This window comes from Desmodus rotundus, chromosome 1, assembly GCF_022682495.2.
Source record: "Desmodus rotundus isolate HL8 chromosome 1, HLdesRot8A.1, whole genome shotgun sequence".
In the NCBI taxonomy this organism is placed as follows: domain Eukaryota; kingdom Metazoa; phylum Chordata; class Mammalia; order Chiroptera; family Phyllostomidae; genus Desmodus; species Desmodus rotundus.
The window spans coordinates 30112491-30132614 of NC_071387.1; the positions used below are offsets into that span (position 1 = coordinate 30112491).

At 43.1% G+C, this 20124-nt stretch overlaps 1 protein-coding gene across 4 annotated transcripts; it reads left to right on the top strand.

Annotated features, from left to right (window-relative positions):
• Positions 1 to 1489: 1489 nt before the first annotated feature.
• On the top strand, positions 1490 to 19123 carry ZBTB5 (zinc finger and BTB domain containing 5). 4 transcript variants are annotated; one of them, XM_045195162.2, is made up of 3 exons: positions 1604 to 1726; positions 3577 to 3663; positions 16828 to 19123. In XM_045195162.2, the coding sequence occupies exon 3, from the start codon at positions 16832 to 16834 to the stop codon at positions 18860 to 18862; it is 2031 nt and encodes a 676-aa protein (XP_045051097.2). In that variant the 5' UTR covers positions 1604 to 1726; positions 3577 to 3663; positions 16828 to 16831; the 3' UTR covers positions 18863 to 19123. The 4 variants fall into 4 exon arrangements, with proteins under 4 accessions (XP_024415773.2, XP_045051097.2, XP_071077429.1 ...); XM_045195163.2 differs by lacking the exon at positions 1604 to 1726 and adding an exon at positions 2030 to 2046; XM_024560005.3 differs by lacking the exon at positions 3577 to 3663 and having other exon boundaries at positions 1490 to 1726.
• The last annotated feature ends 1001 nt before the right edge of the window (positions 19124 to 20124 follow it).

Below are 20124 nucleotides of genomic sequence, written 5' to 3' on the forward strand. Positions count from 1 at the left end.
TACTGAATATTCACCTTTTAAACTTTTGCTAGGTTGTAAATTAGAGATAATGTCTAGTTCACAAAATTTTTTAAGGGTTACGTGTGAAAAGGTCTCTCATACCACCTGGTTTATTCTCAGTATTCTTTATCTTTTTATTTCACTGCCCAATCTGGCAATAAAATTTGGTAAGGGCTATAAAATGTCTGGGAATCTTAAAGAATAGAATTTACTATCGGATTTCCTTTAGCCTTTAAAGAAAGAAACCCCAATGGCAATATTTCCAACCTGTAACGTCGGAAGAGATGCAATAGCTGTAATAATACTTGGATGTTAAGTTCTGAGGCAGCGGGATGTTCCTTTTTAAAAAGTCTACCCTTTCCCTCCCTCTCCCCCAAAAGAAACTAGAGGCGTTCCCCAGCCTGCCTCGTCCCCGGAGCCAAGCGGAGCTCCTGAACAGCTCCCCCACCCCCTGGCAAGGCCCCTGAGGATCTTTCCTCTCTCCTCTTCACCGGAGGAAGGAGGGCTTCTCCCTGGCCCGGCACCCGGCGCCCTCGGAGGCCACGCCGGCCACTCTCCGGTCAGGGTTCGGGCTCTCCATGCGAGGGTGCAGCACGGATCCCGAGAGCCACCCGGCGCTTGCTCTTCTCTGACAGCGTCCCACAGAAGTCCGCCAGCACTGCACGTGTCCAATTTTGTTTGGGGGGGAAGTTGGTTTTGGAGACTGGACTTCTATGACCTGCGGCTCGAAATGTGGAGCAAGGGGCGAGTCGGAAGCCCGGACCCGCCTGTCATTCTCAGACGCCACAGCTGCGATAAGCCACCCTTGAAGTTGCTCCCGGGTCTGGGCTTGCGGTGCTGTCGGACCCAACTGCCGTCAGCGACGGATCCGCGTGGTTCGCCTGGATTTCGTCTAATTTAACCTAAAGAGCTTTTTTGGAATTTTATTTTCTCCAAAGTCTACGACGTGAGAATTCAACTTCTAAGGCGGCGCGCGTGTGGGATCCTCAAAGTGCACTCTCTTCCGACAGCAGGCAGGGTCACCCAAGGGCCAGCGCCAGCACCAGCGCCAGGACAGCAGGGAAAACCCTTCCGGTCCGGAAGGTGGAACGCGCGACCCTGACGGCCCGCCTCCCGGGGGTCGCGATCGTGATGGATGGAACTAGGCAGAAAACACTCTCGCCTCCATCCCAACGGTCTCGACTGGCTTGACACACAGAAGCTCTTCTGTAGCCCAAACCTAGAGCCGCTTGAATTCCTCCGGGAAGGAGTTTGAGAGCAGCTTTACGAGTCGTAAGGAACACGGCGATTGGTCACAGCACTCACCGAGCGGCCGGTAGTAAACACAGAGACTCCTGGGACCGTGGATTGGTCCGCGTTCCGGGGCCGTGTAAATTCTTCCGGATGCCGCGCGCCGGCTGGCGGCTCCGCTTCCCGCCCCGCTCGCTCCCCTGCTAATTGGTCGCGGTTCTGTCCGAGGGGCTGAGGTGGTGGAGGCGTGATCTCGCTGCGTCACTTCCGTTTACTGTCTGCCGCGGCGGCGGTCCTCGCCGAATACCGCGGCGAAGGGGCCGAAGGAGCTGGGGGGTTAGAGGCGGGGCGGGCGGGGAGGGTGGGCGGAAGGGGGAGGAAATCCCATCCTGGAGACACCCGCCTGGACGTTCCACCTCCTCCGACACTGTCGAGTGCGATCGGAGAAGGGTCATCGCCTTCTCCTGCGGGGGAAGGGGGGCGGAGCCCGGCTCAGGTGAGGAGACCCTGTCAGCGCGAGTGGTGGTGGCACGCGCGGGCTCGCTCCCGTGGAGACTGTTAAGCAGCAGGGGCGCTGGGCTGGCGGCGCCAGCAGTGTCACGACAGAACATCTGGGCAGCGCGCAGACGCGTACTGGTGCCCCTCGGCTGCCCTGCCAGTCTTTCTGAAGGGGTATTGTTACCCTACCGAGCGGAGGGGCCCGGAGGCTGGGCGGCCGGTGGTTCTGCGCAGGCGTCCCCCGTGTCCCGACGCCCGGCTGTCTGTCTGCCGGGTGGGGCGGGGGCTCTTGCCCCCTCAGATCTGGGGGCGGGAGAGGTAGGTCACGGGGATGCGGTGGGATGGGGCTCCGGACCTTCAGCAGAGAGGATCTGCTGCGCTGGGGAATGGGGTCGAGCGGCTCCCTTTCCCTCGTCTTGGGTCTCCTTGAGCAACAAGGTTTCCTTTGACCATGGCGAGGCCAAGGCGGTCTGGAGTCGGGAGCTGGCTGCTGACCCTGCAGGGGTGGAGCCAGTGTTTTGGAACGGCCCAGCTTGGTATCAGAGGACTCAAGTGTTTATAGGCATTTATTGAGTGCCCACTCCTGGGCTTCCTGCAAGTCGCCGCTCCACCTTCTCCCCTTGTAGATTTGTACATAAATACATAAGACAGCGAGTTAAGGGGGAGTTGAAGTTTAGGGTGGTTTTTTCCTTCCAAAATGGGTCATTTGTTTTTAAGGGAGTCTGCATTCTGGCATAGTGAAAGGTACTGCAGAAACTAATTCCTGAAAAGAATACAAATTCTAATTTAATTTGGAGGAAATTTTTAAATTAAAGCCAAAGCAAAGTCTTGATTACCGATACGCTCGGATTCTGGTTAATTTGAATGGAAAAAAAGTAAGAAGCCCTTCACATTCAAGAATTGAACAAAATTTTTTCCCCAAATACGTTAATATATAGGGTTGAGCAAAAGTGAACTAAGTTTGTTCTGTATTATTTGTTAATTGTATTATTTTCCATAGGATCTACTGTAAACCTACTTTTACTCCGATCTGTACTTTTCCGTTGTAGTAAATAGAAGATATTCCATACGGGATTTTTAGATGTTGAAGTGCCTTCCTCATCATGGATGGTTTGTTATTTTTGTATGGACCGTTGTGCCTTAGATAATATAAAAAGTGTGAGCTGGGTGTCTCTACTGTCTAGAGAACTTGCTTTTCATGTGCTAAAGTCTTAGGATTTCCTTGTTGAGGGCGGTAGGCCCTAAGCTAAAAGAGTAGAGTTGGGGGGGAGAGGGGAAGAGATCAGATGGGGAGAGAAGAAGTTTTAGAGAAAAGCCTCTACACGGAACAGAGGCCTCCCATTATTGCTTTAGCTGCCTCTGGAGATTTGAGCAAACTTGGGAAGACTGGCCCGGCCGCTGCAGCCAGCCTGGTGACCTGCCAGGTAAGACTGGTTGGTTGGAAACTTGCTCTGGGCCCTTGGATTTTGCTGAATAAATGAACCAGAACTTTTTAAAGAGTCCTGAAATCAACTTGTTTTCAGATACATATTTTTTTCTCCTAAAAGTTGTGTCAAAACAGTGTAATTATCTGAAGATACTGGCAAGCTGTTCTGGTTCATTGAGGTGTCTCTAGCAAAATTCGGAAAGATTTGGAAGAAAAGCATCGTATAATTGAGTGTTTTTCTAAATTTAGGGTCAGCGATCTCAAAGGAGGCTTTGTTGCAAGACTCTCTTGAGAAGTTGAAGTACTTTTTAAAAATCACTTGGATACAAAATGCATGTAAATGTTTTAGTGTTTGAAGTACTTAGCACGAATTGCATGGAGGTCTTCAGTGTGGGTGAGACTGAGTACTGTCTTGTATACAGCCAGGTATGACAACGCTTGCTGTAGTGCTGACGCAGAATCTTGAATCTGCTTCAATTTCTTCTTGGAAGGGAGAAGAAAAACCCAAGGTACTGACTCCATGTTAGTTTTCAACTTTTTTTAAAAAAAGTAAATTTATTATAAACCAATACTTTCCCCCTGTGCCAGGTCTAAGCATATGATTTCCATTTGACTGTACTAACGTTTCTCAAATATGGATGTTGTCTAGTAGAGCCAGGTTTTGTTAGTGCAGCAGGTGGGACGGAAGGTAACACTACACAGCACCTTTGTCTAAGTATGCGGTGAACTTCTCATGCTAAGAGACCAGCTGCTTCTGAGTGAACTATTGTTCTTTATCATTGTTTTCATCATTTTCATCACTGAAGAGTGGCTTTTCATCTCAAGACCAGTTTGGGAGGAGGGGTGACTTTCTGCATAGATAGATGGATAGTTGATTTATCTTTCTGACAGTTCAAACTTATTAGGAATTGTGTTGGAGCACTAACTTTATTGTAATATACTAGGCATAGATCACTTTCTTAGTATTCAGGATTATGTTTTTGTCTGTAGATAATTTTCCTTCTGATCTTCTAACATATTTGAATGATATGTTTAAGATTCCAGTATTTCCTCGATTCTAAAACAGTTTTGTTCCCATTTTAATCTTGAAGACAGGATGCCATCAGTAAGCATTATGCTATAGCCTAATTGACAGCTTTTTTTCTTTCCTACAGTTACATGAAATGTTGCATCTTATAATCACTGGCATCTAAGATTTAATGACATTTGGTACACTTAAAAGACTTTTGTACTAGTTGATTCACTATAATTATAACCAATTAATTTTCCAAATTTGTCCTCTGAAGAAAGTTTGTTGTTCCCCTGACCGTGTGGCTCAGTTGGGTGGAGCATCATCCATACACCAAGAGTTGGGTTGGGTTCAGAGGCAACCGATTGATGTTTCTCTCTTACATTGATGTTTCTCTCCTCCCCCTCACCAAAAATCAATAAACATATTTTAAAAATTAAAAAAAAATTTGTTATTGAAGCAATCCTATTGGAAGTGATCCTTTTTTTCTCATATGAATGGAATTAACAAAGTGTTTTGTTTCTTTTTCTAAGTGTGAAGGATGTTGGAGGGGTGAATCTGCTTTTAGAAATTAGACTTGGTAGGCTGTTATTCTGTGTACTTGATAAGTTTACAAATGCTGTATTTCCAACTTATTAGGTTAAAAATGATTAGGATGAATCATGCTAAACACGATTCTGAATATATTATTTATTCTGAACATATTATTTTTTGGTGCAATTGATTTTTCACTACACCTTAATTAATCCATTATAATTTAAGATCCACTCAACAGTCTTCCTCTGAAAATGCAGGACCTTCGGTTTAGTCCTTCTGTTTTAGTCTCTACTGCAGAGAGGTTTCGAGGAAAGATAGGGAGAAGAAAACCCACAGTTTTGGGGTTCAGTTGTGAGGGGAACCCATAGATGGTACCAAAATCTAAATGCATTTAGTAACATACATTGTAGTCTTTATTTTGAGCGCAATGTCTAAAGCGACTCAGCAGGAAAAGTATCAGTTTCTTGCTAACTGCTGTTGATTTGATAAATGATTCAGAAGTGAAGGCAGTATGCTACTTTGAAAGTAAACTAGGTACAAAAATGAATGAAATCTACTTTTTCTCTTATTGGAAAGGTGCTATCAATGGTAGTGTCTACATAGCTCTGGCGTGGCTTTTTTGTTGATAAAGTGGTTTTGTTCGTTAAGAAATATGTTTCTCGATCTGTCGTCGTGAGAAGGCAATGAAAGCTGTTTTCAAAATGATGAAAAGGTTGTGTGTGGGGAGCATAACAGGGTGGCAGGCAACATTTTCTAAATAATAGAGGAAAAATACATTTAGACTTCTTAAGTAGATGTTAAACTAGATACACGTTCAGATTTGTAAGCACTAAAAGAAGCCATTTCTGGTTGGTTTTGTATACCTTTGTGAAGTTTGTATAATCTTTAGAGCTTTAACTGGCTACAGATGTTCTTTATCCCCCTAGGTAATCGGCTAGGTGGCTATTCGTTTTAAATTCTAGGAAGATGTAATGCCCAGGAAAGGGAAATTTCTAGGCCAGTTATAGTACGAGTATAAAATTCTAAACAGGATAAAGCAGTGAAATTTGTCATAAATTACTTTCCAGTTTAAAGGTAGTGTTTTCAGTCAGTCATGTCCTGGGCATGCCCATCTTTCCGACAGCACCCTCTGCTGGTGGGCCACCACCCTGACAGACCACCTCTCCGACAGGGTTGGGCAGACCAAGATTTTCACTGTATGACAGGTAAGCCTGCTGCCAGGAGTGTACCTTGTCACCCTTGCCTTCTCCCCAAAGCTCTGAACCCTGATTCTTGTGCTGCACCAGGCTCATGCAAGGCAGTGTTGGAGAGGAGCCATAAGCAAGAGGCAGTGGGAGAAGGCAGAACTCATCCTTCATTCTCCTCACCTTCCAAACTGGGGTCTGTTGGCCAAGGTGGAGGTTTGGCATTGGCATTAAGGGAGGATTTGAGTAAGAGAAGTCCCTCCTGCCACCTCTTCCACAACCCTTGCTCTAATGTTTACCCCAGTAGCTGCTGTTTTTCACACCCGTCTTTTCACTCTCACTGACCCCCATCCTTGACCTTGAGCCTGCTTTTCAGCTTTACCCATTACCCCCTCAATCTCTTAATCCTTATTCCTAGCCTTGCTCTTCCTTGTAACTACATACTGTTCTCTCCTGAGTATTCTGTTACTGTCTACCTGGGCCATATCTTACTGGGAGCTTGTTTCCACTACAGCAAAGTGAGGTTTTGTAGTTGGACCTGGGTTTATAACTCTTCTCCTTCACTTACAGTACTGGTTGGGTGATGTCGGCCCTAGTCATGGGGATGACATTACTCCTTGACAGTCATCTGTGAAAGGTAATATGTGTAAAGCACCTACACACCCTGGATTTTAGTAGGCATTCAACCCTTGCATCCCATCCAACTAACCCTCCACCCTCCAACTAATAGAAGTATAATAGTATGTGTGGTACGCTGAACAGGTGCTTTGACAGTTTGCTACCATAGTAACAGGTTAATACTTTGTGATGATCTTGGAAGGTAATATTGCTGAGAAAATGCTAGGCAATTAATTTCACAAAATTGAGTAGCACAATATATGTATAAATTGAAGGCTGCCTTTACACTGTAGTCTCATTTATCCGATATATTTGAAGAATGAGATTCCACATATATGCATTTTCCATGTATGAGGCTTATTTATGTCAGTGATTTTCAAACTTTTGACTTAAGGATTCCTTCATACATTGAAAAATTGTCGGTGAGTCTGAAGAGCTTTTTGTGAGTTATAGCTATCAGTATCTAACATACTAGAAGTTAAAATTGAATTCATGAAAAATAATAAACCCATTATATGTTAACATCAATAACACAATAAAAACAGTTATAAAAAATAACTATTTTTCCAAAACAAATTCTTAGGGAAAAGAATGGCAGTTAAAAAAAAAACACCTTTATTTTTTAGAACAGTTTTTGATTTCTAGGAAGATTGTGAAGACAGAATAGAGTCTCCATATACCCACAATCAGTTTTCCTGTTACCAATGTCTTGCCATTAGTATGGTAAGTTTATCATGATTAATGAGCCATTGCTGATACATTATATACATTCTTTACTCAGGTTTCCTTAGTTTTCACCTCTTATTCTTTTTCTGTTCCAAGATCTCATCCAGGATAGCACATTACATTTAGTCATCTTGTCTCCTTAGGCTCCCCTTGGCTATGACAGTTTCTCAAACTTTTCTTGTTTTTTGGTGACTTTGATAGCTTTGAGTATTCGTCATTTATTTTATAGACTGTCCAGTTGGGGTTTGTCTGGTGTTTTTCTCATGATTAGACTGGGGTTGCAGGTTTTTGTGGGGAAGACCAGAGAGAGAAAGAACCGTTCTCATCACATCAGCACATGCTGCCCACTAACATACATACTGTGAACATAGCTTATCACCACTGATGGTGCCCTCGATCACCCGGCTGAGAAAATGTTTGTCAGGTTTCTCTACTGTAAAGTTCCCTTTCTGTGCTGTTCTCTGGAAGGAAGTCACTATGCATAGCCCACACTTAAGGAGTGGGGAGTGTGCTCCATGTCCTTGAGGACAGAGTAGCTACATAAGTTATTTGGAATTCTTCTGCTCAGATTTGTGTCTTCTCTCCCATTTATTTATCTGACCAACCATTTATATCAGTATGGACCTATGGATATTTATTTTACACTTTTGGGTTATAATGTAATACTATTTTATGTGTCTTTTTGCTCAAACTATTTCAGCTTTGTCCTATAAGAGCACTTTCTCCTATTGGGTCCTATGTCCCTTTCATATATTCCCATTGTCGTGTTTGTTTGTTTGTAGCCCTTCCTTACTTTCTGGCACTATTAGATTCTGCAGGCTTATTTTATATTCCCTGCCTCATCCTAGAATCGGCCATTTCTCCAAGAAGCCCTGGTTCCTTTTATTAGCGAATGGTATTTGAAACCAACATCTGTGCACTGGGAATGTTCAGAGTGTCATTGTTTTGCATTTTGCAAATCTCTTTAATGTCTAGTTTAATACAAGACAGGTTAGTTGCAACGTAAAATCTGAAACTGTATCAATGAACTTTTCATATTCTGTTACATTAAAATACATTAATTTATATCTTGCACTTGAATAGATTTTTTTAACCTATACCTTATTTTGTAACATAACCTCATGGTTACATTAGTCATTTGGAAAGTGTTGATTCACTGAGTTATACAGATCTTTCAAATGTTGACACATTTATTATACAGTATTTTCTAAAATCACATTTTATTAATGTCACTAATGATCTCATTAGAAGAGCACTGGGAAGCTATCCAGCTCACAGTGACAGATACAGATATTCCAGAATTCTAATTTTCACCTGAAAGCTCAGATTTTATCTTAGGCAAGAAATACTGTAAGTTGTTTTCCTTGTAATGACAAGCTGATTTTGTTCATTTCCAAGAAAATGTCTGGCACATGCTCAAGTCTGAATAACCATAGTTTGTCATTCATTCTTCCAAGTGAAAATGCTGTTCTCTGAAAAGAGCAGTGAGTGCTGCTTGTGACTCCAAAATCGCACAGTATTTTTTTCTTGAGGACATCTTTTTTCAACATGCAGCACAATTACTCCCAAGTGTACTTCCCATTTCATCTCGCATAATATCAAAAAAGACATATGAATGAAGACTAAATAACAAGCCCTGGCTGGAGTGGCTGAGTGGATTGAGCGTTGGCCAGCAGACCAGCAGGTCGCTGGTTTGATTCCTGATTCCCAGTAGGGGCACATGCCTGGGTTGTGGGCCAGGTTCCCCGTGGAATGCGTGCAAGAGGCAACCCCACATTATTACTTCTCTCCCTCTCTTTCTCCCTCCCTTCCCCTCTGTCTAAAAGTAAATAAATAAAATCTTTAAAAAGAAAAAGAACGCTGACTGATACTGTGCTTAAATGTGAAAATATTTTTACAAAAATTATCTGAAAAGTGATGATAGTCTTTAGTTCAAAATTATGTGCCTCGTGGCTAACTTTTCTGATGACTCGCTGTAATCATTACCATCAGTTATGAGCATTCACTATCCAATACCTACCTTCCTACCCTTACCTGTTTTCCTGCCAGAATGGATACATAGCTTCCCCGACCTCAAACCTCTCCCCACCTTTACCTTTTTCTAGAATATCCTTTATATCTCATTTTATCCTAAGTCAGTACCTAGCTCTGTTGTCAGTGCCACCAGGAAGCCGTAAGTAACCTTTGTCTTCTTTGAGCCACCGTGTACACTTTATCACTTATGTGGCACTGAATGCTTCCTACTTTGTAACATGGTTGTGTATGTCTTGTTTCTGCTAAGCATCACTGACAGGTAGGACTATGCCATAGAAATCTCTGTCCCACAGCAGTTGCCGCGGTCCAGCCACTGCAGTCCAGGGGGTCCCGAAGGTGCTATGAGGCGCCGGCACGTGGAGATCAGGCGACTACACAGCTCAGAGGCAGGTGAAGCACTGATTCGTTTATTGCAAGTACAAGTGGATTTTTATATTTTCCTTTTTGGCATGGATTAACATTTGCAAGTGTATAGCATGATCAGTTAAGCAGAAAAATCAATACAAAGGTAACCAGGAAAAGTACGAAAGTTTCCATGGATTTAATTATATTAAACAAAGATTGTTTCGACCAAAGTTTTCGTAGATTCAGTTATAGTGAACAAAGATTATTTTAACCAGGAGAGTCATAAATCAGACGATTAGACATTTTCAGAAATTGTTCATAGGGCAAAAGTATACGGTAGATTGAGCAGAGGCAATAAGGCCTTTGTGATATCTAACTTAGCTATCTATCTTTTCTGTCTAAAATGTTTCTCTGTGTACTATAAACTTTAACTTCATAGTAACTGTTTCTACATGCTTAATAGCTAACCAGCTTTTCTTATTTCTATGGCTGTCTAATTGATATATATTCTTATTTAAGGTAAAGGAGGGGCTGTTACTCTAACGACTTTTAGACATTCGGGGACTTATTGACCAGAGACGCATTGGTCTGATTATATCCTGTTTGTGTCAGCTGCTGGTCAATTCTAAGAGTGGTGATCATTTCCAGGAGGTTCCAGATGATTAAAGCAGTAAAAATGCAGATTCCATTAAAGAGAAAGAACAAAATCACACACAAATCCCAAGTAATGCCACGTCCTCCAGGCCAGGATACGCTTCCTTGAAGACATATCCCCCATGTCTGGACCTTGTCAGACAACATGGTTGACCGTACTGGAACTGGACGTGGCAAGCAGTTAACCTTGAACAAAGTAAGCACTTCAAAACATTAGATGAATGAATTTGTGTACTAAGTACACAGCACCTTCCAGGGCTGTTGAGATCTCAAGGGCTTCAAGTTGCTGGGCCTCTTGTCCCCCAGTGGGTCAGCTGTCTCATTTTGCATCTGTCAGCCTGGCGCAGCCATGTCTTCCCTTGTTTTAGAATTGCTATTGCTTATCTCCAGTTAGGAAACTAGAAAAACCTGAATTTTGTTTGTTTAAAACAGAAGAATGTGTGAGGGTTTGAGGGACTTTCCTATAAGAAATCTCTCATACGTAGGTTTTGCTCTTTATTTTGGATATTCTGAGACTTTTTCTCCCTTCCTAATAGCACTCTCGATTTCTTGTTCGTAAATGATCTTGACCCCCCCCCTCGCCCTTTATGTATAGCCTTGTTAGGTGGATAAAAAGCAACCAGCCTTCCACTGCGTAAGTAAAAACGGAAGAAATACCCTTCCTCTTTGCTTGCCCAGCATAATCAGGGGTGGGGGTGGGTGCTCTCTAAGCTTAGTATGTAGGAGCTCTCCCTGGAGCTTTGAATCTTGAGCACGTGATGTCCATACTGAAGGGACTGTTGGAGGCCATTTATTGCAGAGGAAGTAGCTGAAGGGAACTTCTAATATACCAGTGTGACTGTGGATTTTGCTTTCTAACCCTTCAGAGTTCCCTTGCTGTCTGATTATCTTCAGCATCCCAGGTCTTTGCTTTCTCAGCTATCTTTAGCTCAAGTAAGCCAGAGTTGGATTCTGTTGGTTCTAAGTACAAAGCCTTGCCTGACAGACTGTTATAACTACATCTAGCTGTCTTTTGATGCCCAAGTTAATTAGATTTCTTTATTTATGCCAGAAAGCCCAATTGAGGAAGTATGTGGTGATACATTATCTTGTTAATAACTTTTAAAACAGTATTTACTAATGTTTACTACATGGGGCCTCTTAATGCTAAGTGACACCTTAGAATCAAAGAGCTAAATTGAGATTTCTCATTAACTTAATTTTGGGATAGCAATGGGGGGTTGGGAATAAAACATATAAATTATATATACAAAAATGCCCTTTCCCAACAGACAGTAGCATCTGTGTGTTTGTATGGTTACACAACTTGTTTCTTTAGTGTCGCCAAGTGTGAGCAGCAGATACTGTCTGGGCTCTAACCAGATTGCCTTGATCCCTTTTACCGGTCTGTGCTCCCATGGTGCAGCTTCTGTATGCTTTTCCTTCTGATGGCTTGCATCTGTGACTCTTAAGAGGACCAGGTCTTTGGGTGACTGGCATCGCTGTGTGTGTGGGCCTGGAAAGCTGGAAAGTGCCTGGCAGTTTCTGGCCCCGTGGAGAGGCCCTTAGCTGTTGACTGACTAATGCAGGGCTACAAAGGACCAGTTCCTTTGCCCTGAGGTGACTTAAACTCATTTATACTCCAGAGCTTCCCACTAGACCAGGCTTAGGCTGGGATTTTGCCCCAAGTCACACTCTTGCTTGGCTGCTGCTGTTTTCCTGTCATGTTCCCCACTCCTAGCTTCTTCTGGGAGCACCTCCTTCATAAATCACTTGCACTTGAGTCATTCTCTCAAAGTCTGCTTCTGGGAAATCTTACCTAAGATGGTGTGAATCTAAGCCTTCTTCATATTCGTGGTCTTTAGAATCACTTTTGGACATCATAGTAATGCCCTGCTATTTCCAGTTCATTTTTGGAATATCAACAGTAGCACTTTGGGATGGCCAAAACCTGTTTAAAAATGCTACTGCATCAGCCCTAGCTCACGTGGCTCAGTGGATTCAGCACCAGCCTGCAAAGTGAAAGGTAGCCAGTTTGATTCCCTGTCAGGGTACACGCCTGGGTTGCGGGCAAGGTCCCCAGTTGGGGGTGAGCAAGAGGCAACTAGTCAATGTTTCTCTCACACACTGATGTTCTCCCCCTCTCTTTCTCCCTCCTTTCTCCTTTCTCTGAAAATAAATAAATAAAATCTTTTTAAAAAAATGCTAGTGCGTCAACTGCATTTCTCATTTGGTTTAACTCATGGCTTCACTTTTACCTTAATTGAGTTACGCACATGTTACTGGATTTTAAAACGCTTCTCTCAAAAGTCTATTAGCACACTCACAGCAATAGATTGCCCTTCTCTGCATAACTCATCTTTACCAATCCATTCAGAAATGTTGGTCAGTATATACTGTATTTAATTGCATTGCCTGGCATGTGATATAATAACTATGTAAATATTGGATCATCGGAAGCTTCCTCTCTTAAAATGCTTTAAATAACATAGGAATTATCTTTTCCACAGCATTTAATAGGTATTTTCTATAAAACTGTTTGGTACTGATGCCTTTTCAGGGGTTGGGGAGTAATACTTTGGTGACTTTTTCTAACTTCGTGTGTGTGGTTATGATCTGTTCTGGCTCTCTTCTTTTTAGATTTTAAAAACAAATTTCACCAAAAGTATATGTAGTGTTAAGTAAAGATCACTTAAAGAGTCAAATAGTTCCACAAGATTTGTTAAGAAAAACACCAGACCTTAGCCTCTCTGCTTTCCATTTTCTCTTCCCCAAGGCTACCACTTTCAACTCTTAGCTAATTTTTTTTTATAATTGTGTGCCTATTCTAAAATGATATGCTTGGAGCTACTTAATTTTTTAACTAGACATTATCTATTGGCTTCCCCTTGGTTAGAGATAAGAATTTTGTTTTTTAAAAATGAATTTGTTAATTTCTCCTTATAATTCCACTAGTTTTGGTCTGTGCATTTTAATGAACACTCCCTGCCTCCATCTTCACAGTATAATTAGAATTTTCATTAGATTAGCAGTTCTCAGAATATATTCCAAGGACCCATAGGGCCCTCTGACACTTTTTCAAGGGATCTGTGAGGTCAAAACAATTTTTATAATAATACAAAGACTTACTTGCTTTTTTTCACTCTCATTCTTCCATTAGTGTACAATGAAGTTTTTCAGAGGCCATGTGATGTATGATTTTGCAAAAGCCTGAATGCACAAGCAAATATGAGAATCCAGATGTCTTCTTTTAATGCAAAAATGTAAAACACTGCCACTCTTCTCATTTTGAAGGGAAAATAAAATTTTTATAAAAGTTGTTTAGATTAACATGTAATTATTTTAAAATAAATTAACAAATATTTTATAATTTTCTCAGTTTTAAATTGCCTAGAGCTTTTAAAATTCTACCCTAGCTTCTTATCCTAGTCATAGGCGAGGAGGAGTCAGGGCTCAGTAAGTGCTAGTTGTAGATGTCTTCATTGCCTGCACATGTGTGTTGTAACACTAGTTTTTCTAGCCTCCTGTTGTTTTTGTGCTCTTCTGGATGATCACCTCTTACCCAGTACAATTGTGCATTTCCAAAGGCATCTGTGCATTACATGCATGTAGAGGGGCTTTAATTGTCAGAAGAGCATTGTAGTGGGCATTTGTCATTTGCAGCTGCCCAGAATCTTTTGAACACCTTCTCCTTTACATTTGGATAGCCTGCAAATTGTGAGCCTGCTTTTGCAAGGTAGAATCATAGTTTCAGTGCAGATATAAGAACTAGGTTCCCTTGGTCTTATGTACTTGAGTAGGGTTTGGATGCAGATGTGAGCAATATGGAACAATATTGCACATTTAGAACTATTCTCCAATACGGTAACCATTTAAATTAATTAAAATTAAATAAAAAGTTCAGTTCCTTAGGTGCACTAGCCACGTCGCAAGTGCTCATAGACACATGTGACTAGTGCATGACATTGCAACAATGCTGATAACTTCCATCACTGTAAAAACTTCTATTGGACAGTGTTGGTCTGGAGGATGCAATGGCAACTACTTCTCTGAGCAGCTGACCCAGAGCAAGATCCATGCCAAGCTGCAGGTGGCAGAGGTGGCGGTGGCAGTAGTGAGTTTTCTAGAATGGTTCCACAATGTGGTTGAGTGCTCTGGGGCATTCAAGCATAGCTCTCCCATCCTCCTAGAGATTTTGTGGGCTTCCCAACATCCCTTCATCATAACCTCTTTCTCCTAAAATCAGTTGAGTGGACTCTACTGTACTCAGTTAAGGACTCCGACTTATACTGAGGTGCTTTCTGACGCTCTTGGTGTTGGAAAGGACAGTTGAGTAATCCAATTAGCCAGTTTTATGGCTGAGATTAGCTTTGATTTGGTGTATTTCATTTCCATTGCTAAACCAAGTGATCATAAATTGACTTATTAAATGATACTGAGATGAAAGAATATTGCCATTAAGGAGAAATTAGTTTGAAGTATCTCGAAATGGAAAATTTCACACTGTTACTTACTTAGAGAACAAGTGTTTCTCTAGGTGTTGGTCATCTCCAGGGTCATCGTGTTAGTTTCACTACTTCTGGAGCCCCTTAAGAGAAAAGGAAACCTTTGCTTTTGTACTGCCCTGAAGATGACCTGACTACACGGCATAGCAGGACATTCCAGGCATCCGTAAGGTGTTTTGAGAAGAGCCTGAGTTGAGTATTTTGAGAACTTGAGTTGATCTCCAGGGCTGTATTACAGCATCTGGTATAGGGCTGACGATTTTTAGGCAAATGGGAAGTTAAATGATTGTGTGAACTGTTTACCTGTCTTCCAGTATTATTTCACCCTCTGCCTTTGTGGGGGTCATGCTAAGCTACCTCAGGAGTCTCTTCTCGAAGGTCTCTAGGCCCTGGGCATTTTCCTCAAAATGATGCTTTCTGAGACCACAATATCCTTGCTACTTACACCTTTCCTATAAAAAGTGGGGATTGAACGCTAAGAGGCATTCTAGTGAATGACCTTTTGTAGAAAAGAATGGTAGTTTCTTGTTAAACTCAAGATAACTGACATTTCAAAATATAAGGAGGCTCTTTTTCCTTAGATAATGATATTTCTGCTGCTTGTCGAAGAAGAAAGGCATTGGACAGAATATTATCCTTTTAAATTGATATACTACAGCCCTGGCTGTTGTGGCTTGTTGTTTGAGCACCATCCCATGCACTGAAAGGTGGTAGTTTCGATCCCCCATCAGAGCACACACCCGGGTTGTAGGTTCAGTCCCTGGTCGGAGCACTTACAAGAAGGCAATCAATCAATGTTTCTCTCTTCCCCGCTCCCCCTTCCTCTCTCTAAAAGCAACAAAAAAAATGTCCTTGGATAAAGATTAAATAAATAAATAAATAAATAAATAAATAAATAAAGTGGTGTGCTGGGTTGAAATGCTATTTGGAAAGTTAGTCTCTTATAGTCCCCTCATCTGGATTGTTCATCTCTTCTTTTTCTTTCCCCATTAGTTTTTTATTGGGGTATAGTTTATTGAGCTGTACTGAGGGATAATGTACATACCATAAAATTCCTGGTTTTAAGTGTACAATTCAAATATTTTTAGAAAATTATGAGTTGTACAGTCATCACCTCAATTCAATTTTAGAACATTTCCATCAACCCCCCCAAATTCCCTCTTCCCATTTGCAGTCCTGCTGTCATCCCAGTCCCAGCCCCAGCTAACAGCTCATCTTTCTGTTTCTATAGATTTGCCTTTTCTGTGCCACAGGCACAGAGCTTCCATTGCACTGTTTTTTATTGAATGGATTTCCACCCAGTCCACCTGTCTTAGCATCACCTCCATTCCACTTCCCTTGGCATCTCCGCAACCAGTTCCTGAGCCTTTGGGTGGGTGGGGAGCTTGTATCTAAGTCAGGATGTTTTATCCACTGCCAGTGTAGGATTTAGCTTTCTGGGTATGCTAAGTCAGTTGTCAGTCATTCATTTACCTGTTCACCAGCTTCCAAAATGCTATTGATATTTATTTCTCATTGTTTTTTTCCTTGTGGACTTTTAAAACAAATACAAAACAAAAAGACTTCAGTGTATTTTTATGGGGTTTCAGAAATAAGCATGTTGTGTGGCGGGGAGGTAAATACATGTGTGCAATCTACCACCATCTATAACTAGAAATCTTCCCGCCAATACTGATTTACCCTTTTCACTTATTTAAGGTGACCTAAAGACTCCGGAATTTGCTCATTGTCCTTAGGAATGTAGAACTCAGATTAACTTACGCAGGGTAGATATTCTATCATGCACACGTTGGTCTTTTCTAACATGGGCCCTACATGTTAAAAGTGGGTCATATGAAGAGTGAAAGGAGCCTGTTAACAACCAGTAGCTGAGCCCACATGAGTGCTTGCTTCCAGGCCTGTAGCTGAGTCAGCATTTGCTCCTTGTTTGACAGGTTTCTAGTCTGTGTGCCGTTATCAAAAACATCACAAGCTTTTAAAGATCCAAGCTTGGCCCTCCACGCCTCTCTTTTTTTATCACACCCTCTGTGCTCTGGCTTTGTCTTAAGCTTTTTAAAGTCTTAACACTTTCCTTTCCCATAGGATCATGGATTTTCCTGGACACTTTGAACAGATCTTCCAGCAACTGAACTACCAAAGACTTCATGGCCAGCTCTGTGATTGCGTCATCGTAGTGGGAAATAGACATTTTAAAGCCCACCGCTCTGTACTGGCAGCCTGCAGCACGCATTTCCGAGCCCTGTTCTCAGTGGCGGAGGGAGATCAGAGCTTGAACATGATCCAGCTGGATAGTGAGGTAGTGACAGCAGAGGCCTTTGCCGCACTCATTGATATGATGTATACCTCCACCCTCATGCTGGGGGAGAGCAATGTTATGGATGTCTTATTGGCAGCCTCTCACCTGCATTTGAACTCTGTTGTTAAGGCATGTAAACACTACTTAACGACAAGGACGCTGCCCATGTCCCCCCCCAGTGAGCGTGTTCAGGAACAGAGCGCCCGCATGCAGCGCTTTTTTATGCTGCAGCAGCTGGGACTAAGCATCGTGAGCTCAGCCCTCAATTCCAACCAGAGTGGTGAGGAGCAGCAGGCCCCCCTGAGCTCGTCGATGCGCAGTAACCTGGATCAGCGGACACCCTTCCCCATGAGACGCCTTCATAAGCGCAAGCAGTCTGCAGAGGAGCGGGCCAGACAGCGCCTCCGACCCACCATGGATGAGTCTGCCATTTCCAATGTTACACCAGAGAACGGGCCTTCAGGGGTTCATTCTCGAGAGGAGTTCTTCTCACCAGATTCTCTGAAAATTGTGGATAACCCTAAGGCTGACGGAATGACTGACAACCAGGAAGACGGTACGATCATATTTGACCAGTCTTTCGGTGCTCAAGAAGATGCCCAGGTGCCTAGCCAGTCTGACAACAGTGTCGGCAACATGGCACAGTTGTCCATGGCTTCTCGCGCAACTCAGGTTGAGACTAGTTTTGAGCAGGAAGCTGCAACTGAAAAAAGTGGTTTTCAGTGTGAGAACCCTGAGGTTGGCCTTGGCGAGAAGGAGCACATGAGAGTAGTGGTTAAATCGGAGCCCTTGAGCTCTCCTGAACCTCAGGACGAAGTGAGCGATGTGACGTCACAAGCAGAAGGCAGCGAGTCTGTGGAGGTGGAAGGAGTTGTGGTCAGTGCTGAGAAGATAGACCTCAGCCCCGAAAGCAGTGATCGGAGTTTTTCAGATCCCCAGTCTAGCACTGACAGGGTGGGTGACATCCATATTTTGGAAGTCACAAATAACTTAGATCATAAGTCCACTTTTAGCATTTCAAATTTTCTTAACAAGAGCAGAGGAAGTAACTTCAGTGCAAATCAGAACAATGATGATAATATCCCAAACACCACCAGTGACTGCAGGCTGGAGTGTGAGGCCCCGTACTTGTTGAGTCCAGAGGCTGGGCCTGCGGGTGGGCCCTCCTCGGCCCCTGGCTCTCATGTAGAAAACCCATTCAGTGAGCCTGCGGACTCCCACTTCGTTAGGCCCATGCAGGAAGCGATGGGCCTGCCATGTGTGCAGACATCAGGCTATCAAGGAGAACAGTTTGGGATGGATTTTTCCAGATCTGGTTTGGGCCTCCACTCCTCGTTCTCTAGGGTAATGATGGGCTCCTCAAGAGGAAAGGCCAGTAACTTTCCATACTACCGCCGTATAGCTCCCAAAATGCCAATTGTAACTTCTGTCAGGAGCTCACAGATACCGGACAACTCTGCCAGTTCCCAGCTAATGATGAATGGGGCCACGTCCTCATTTGAAAATGGGCATCCTTCCCAGCCTGGCCCTCCACAGTTGACCAGGGCATCTGCGGATGTCCTGTCAAAGTGCAAGAAGGCTTTATCAGAGCATAATGTCTTGGTTGTAGAGGGAGCTCGCAAGTATGCCTGTAAAATCTGCTGCAAGACTTTTTTGACCTTGACAGATTGCAAGAAGCACATCCGTGTTCACACAGGTGAAAAACCCTACGCCTGCCTGAAGTGTGGCAAGAGGTTCAGCCAGTCCAGCCACCTGTACAAACATTCTAAGACTACCTGCCTGCGCTGGCAGAGCAGCAGTCTTCCAAGCACTTTGCTCTAACCCTGACCTCTTGAGAAAATGCTGATGCCAGTTGTAGGACCGAGACTAAACTGTGTTTTGGTTGAGGGCTAATGCCCCTGGGTTTGAGGCTTCAGGCTGTTCGATGGCTCTTGCAGATTTCCACGACTCAGTGGAGAACTAATAGTGCTAGAGATGCACGCTTTCAGCGAGAGATGCAGTGCTCCAAACCACGTTCTTCCTTAGGGTTGAGCAATGCAGTAAGAGAGTAAGTAGTTTATAATTGATGTTGTTAAAAGTGGCACATGTAAAAATTAAAAACTGAAGTGCAAAAAAACTTTTTTAGCAATTTTTATAAAACTCTGTGAAGCATTTAATTTCTTATACCCTCTGATGGGGATATTATATACCTGTACAGTGACATAAAACTCACTTATGTGTAGCCAGTGGCAACCTTGTGCCCGTCTAAAAGGCCCTCGAGGACGACACACCTATTGGCCACAAATGCTTTAAAGCCTATCGTGAGCAAGTCCTCGGCCTCAGAAAGTACTGTATTTTTTATTTGTGTCTGATTTGCAGTCACAGACACTGCACTTCGATGGTGCTGACACTGGGTCCGGAGTGAGCATTCTCTGGGCTCTTAGGTGTATATGCTTTTGAAAACATCACTGTTAGATAGATGTTTTAACAACTGTCCTGGTTTTAAAAACCAAGTTGTAAATGGAGTATGTACTTGTAGGGAGTGACAAGATATTGTTTCTGTGTGTGCTGTTTTAGCAGTATTTTAACCAACTTGTATACATGTGTTATAATTCCATGTTTGGAAGTCAGAAAAGAGCTAGTCTTTGTCTTTGTTCTGATGTGGAGTCCTATTTTGTGGGATCTGTCATAGCACATTCACCCTTTGCTCCATCCAGATTTCGGGGCCAGTCTAGCCTGACACGGCTGGCCCAGTGACACACCTGTTCCCTGTTTTGCTCCTTCACACTCTCGCGCCCTGTATGGCTTCATCCCCAGGCCTAGATTGCTGTTTCCGGTTACAAGCTAACCAAACACCGCCGGTGTTATTACTGTTATATACTCTGAAGTGTAGAATGTGAACTTTGGTTGTTGTCCCAGCCCAATACACGGCAGTGTTTACAGTTATTTTCCAGACTTTGTAAGAGGGTTGGATTGCCCAGAACTAGAAGTCACCAAGTAGATTCTGAGACTGTTGGAAGAGACCTTTGGGTCACTGTCCAGGGCCTCTTCAGGTCCCACTGCCTCACCTCCCCAGCCCACCTTGCAGTCATCCGACCCCATGC

Coding starts and splice junctions, on each gene's coding strand:
- ZBTB5 (XM_024560005.3), top strand. CDS start 16,832: ATGGATTTTCCTGGACACTTTGAACAGATCTTCCAGCAACTGAACTAC.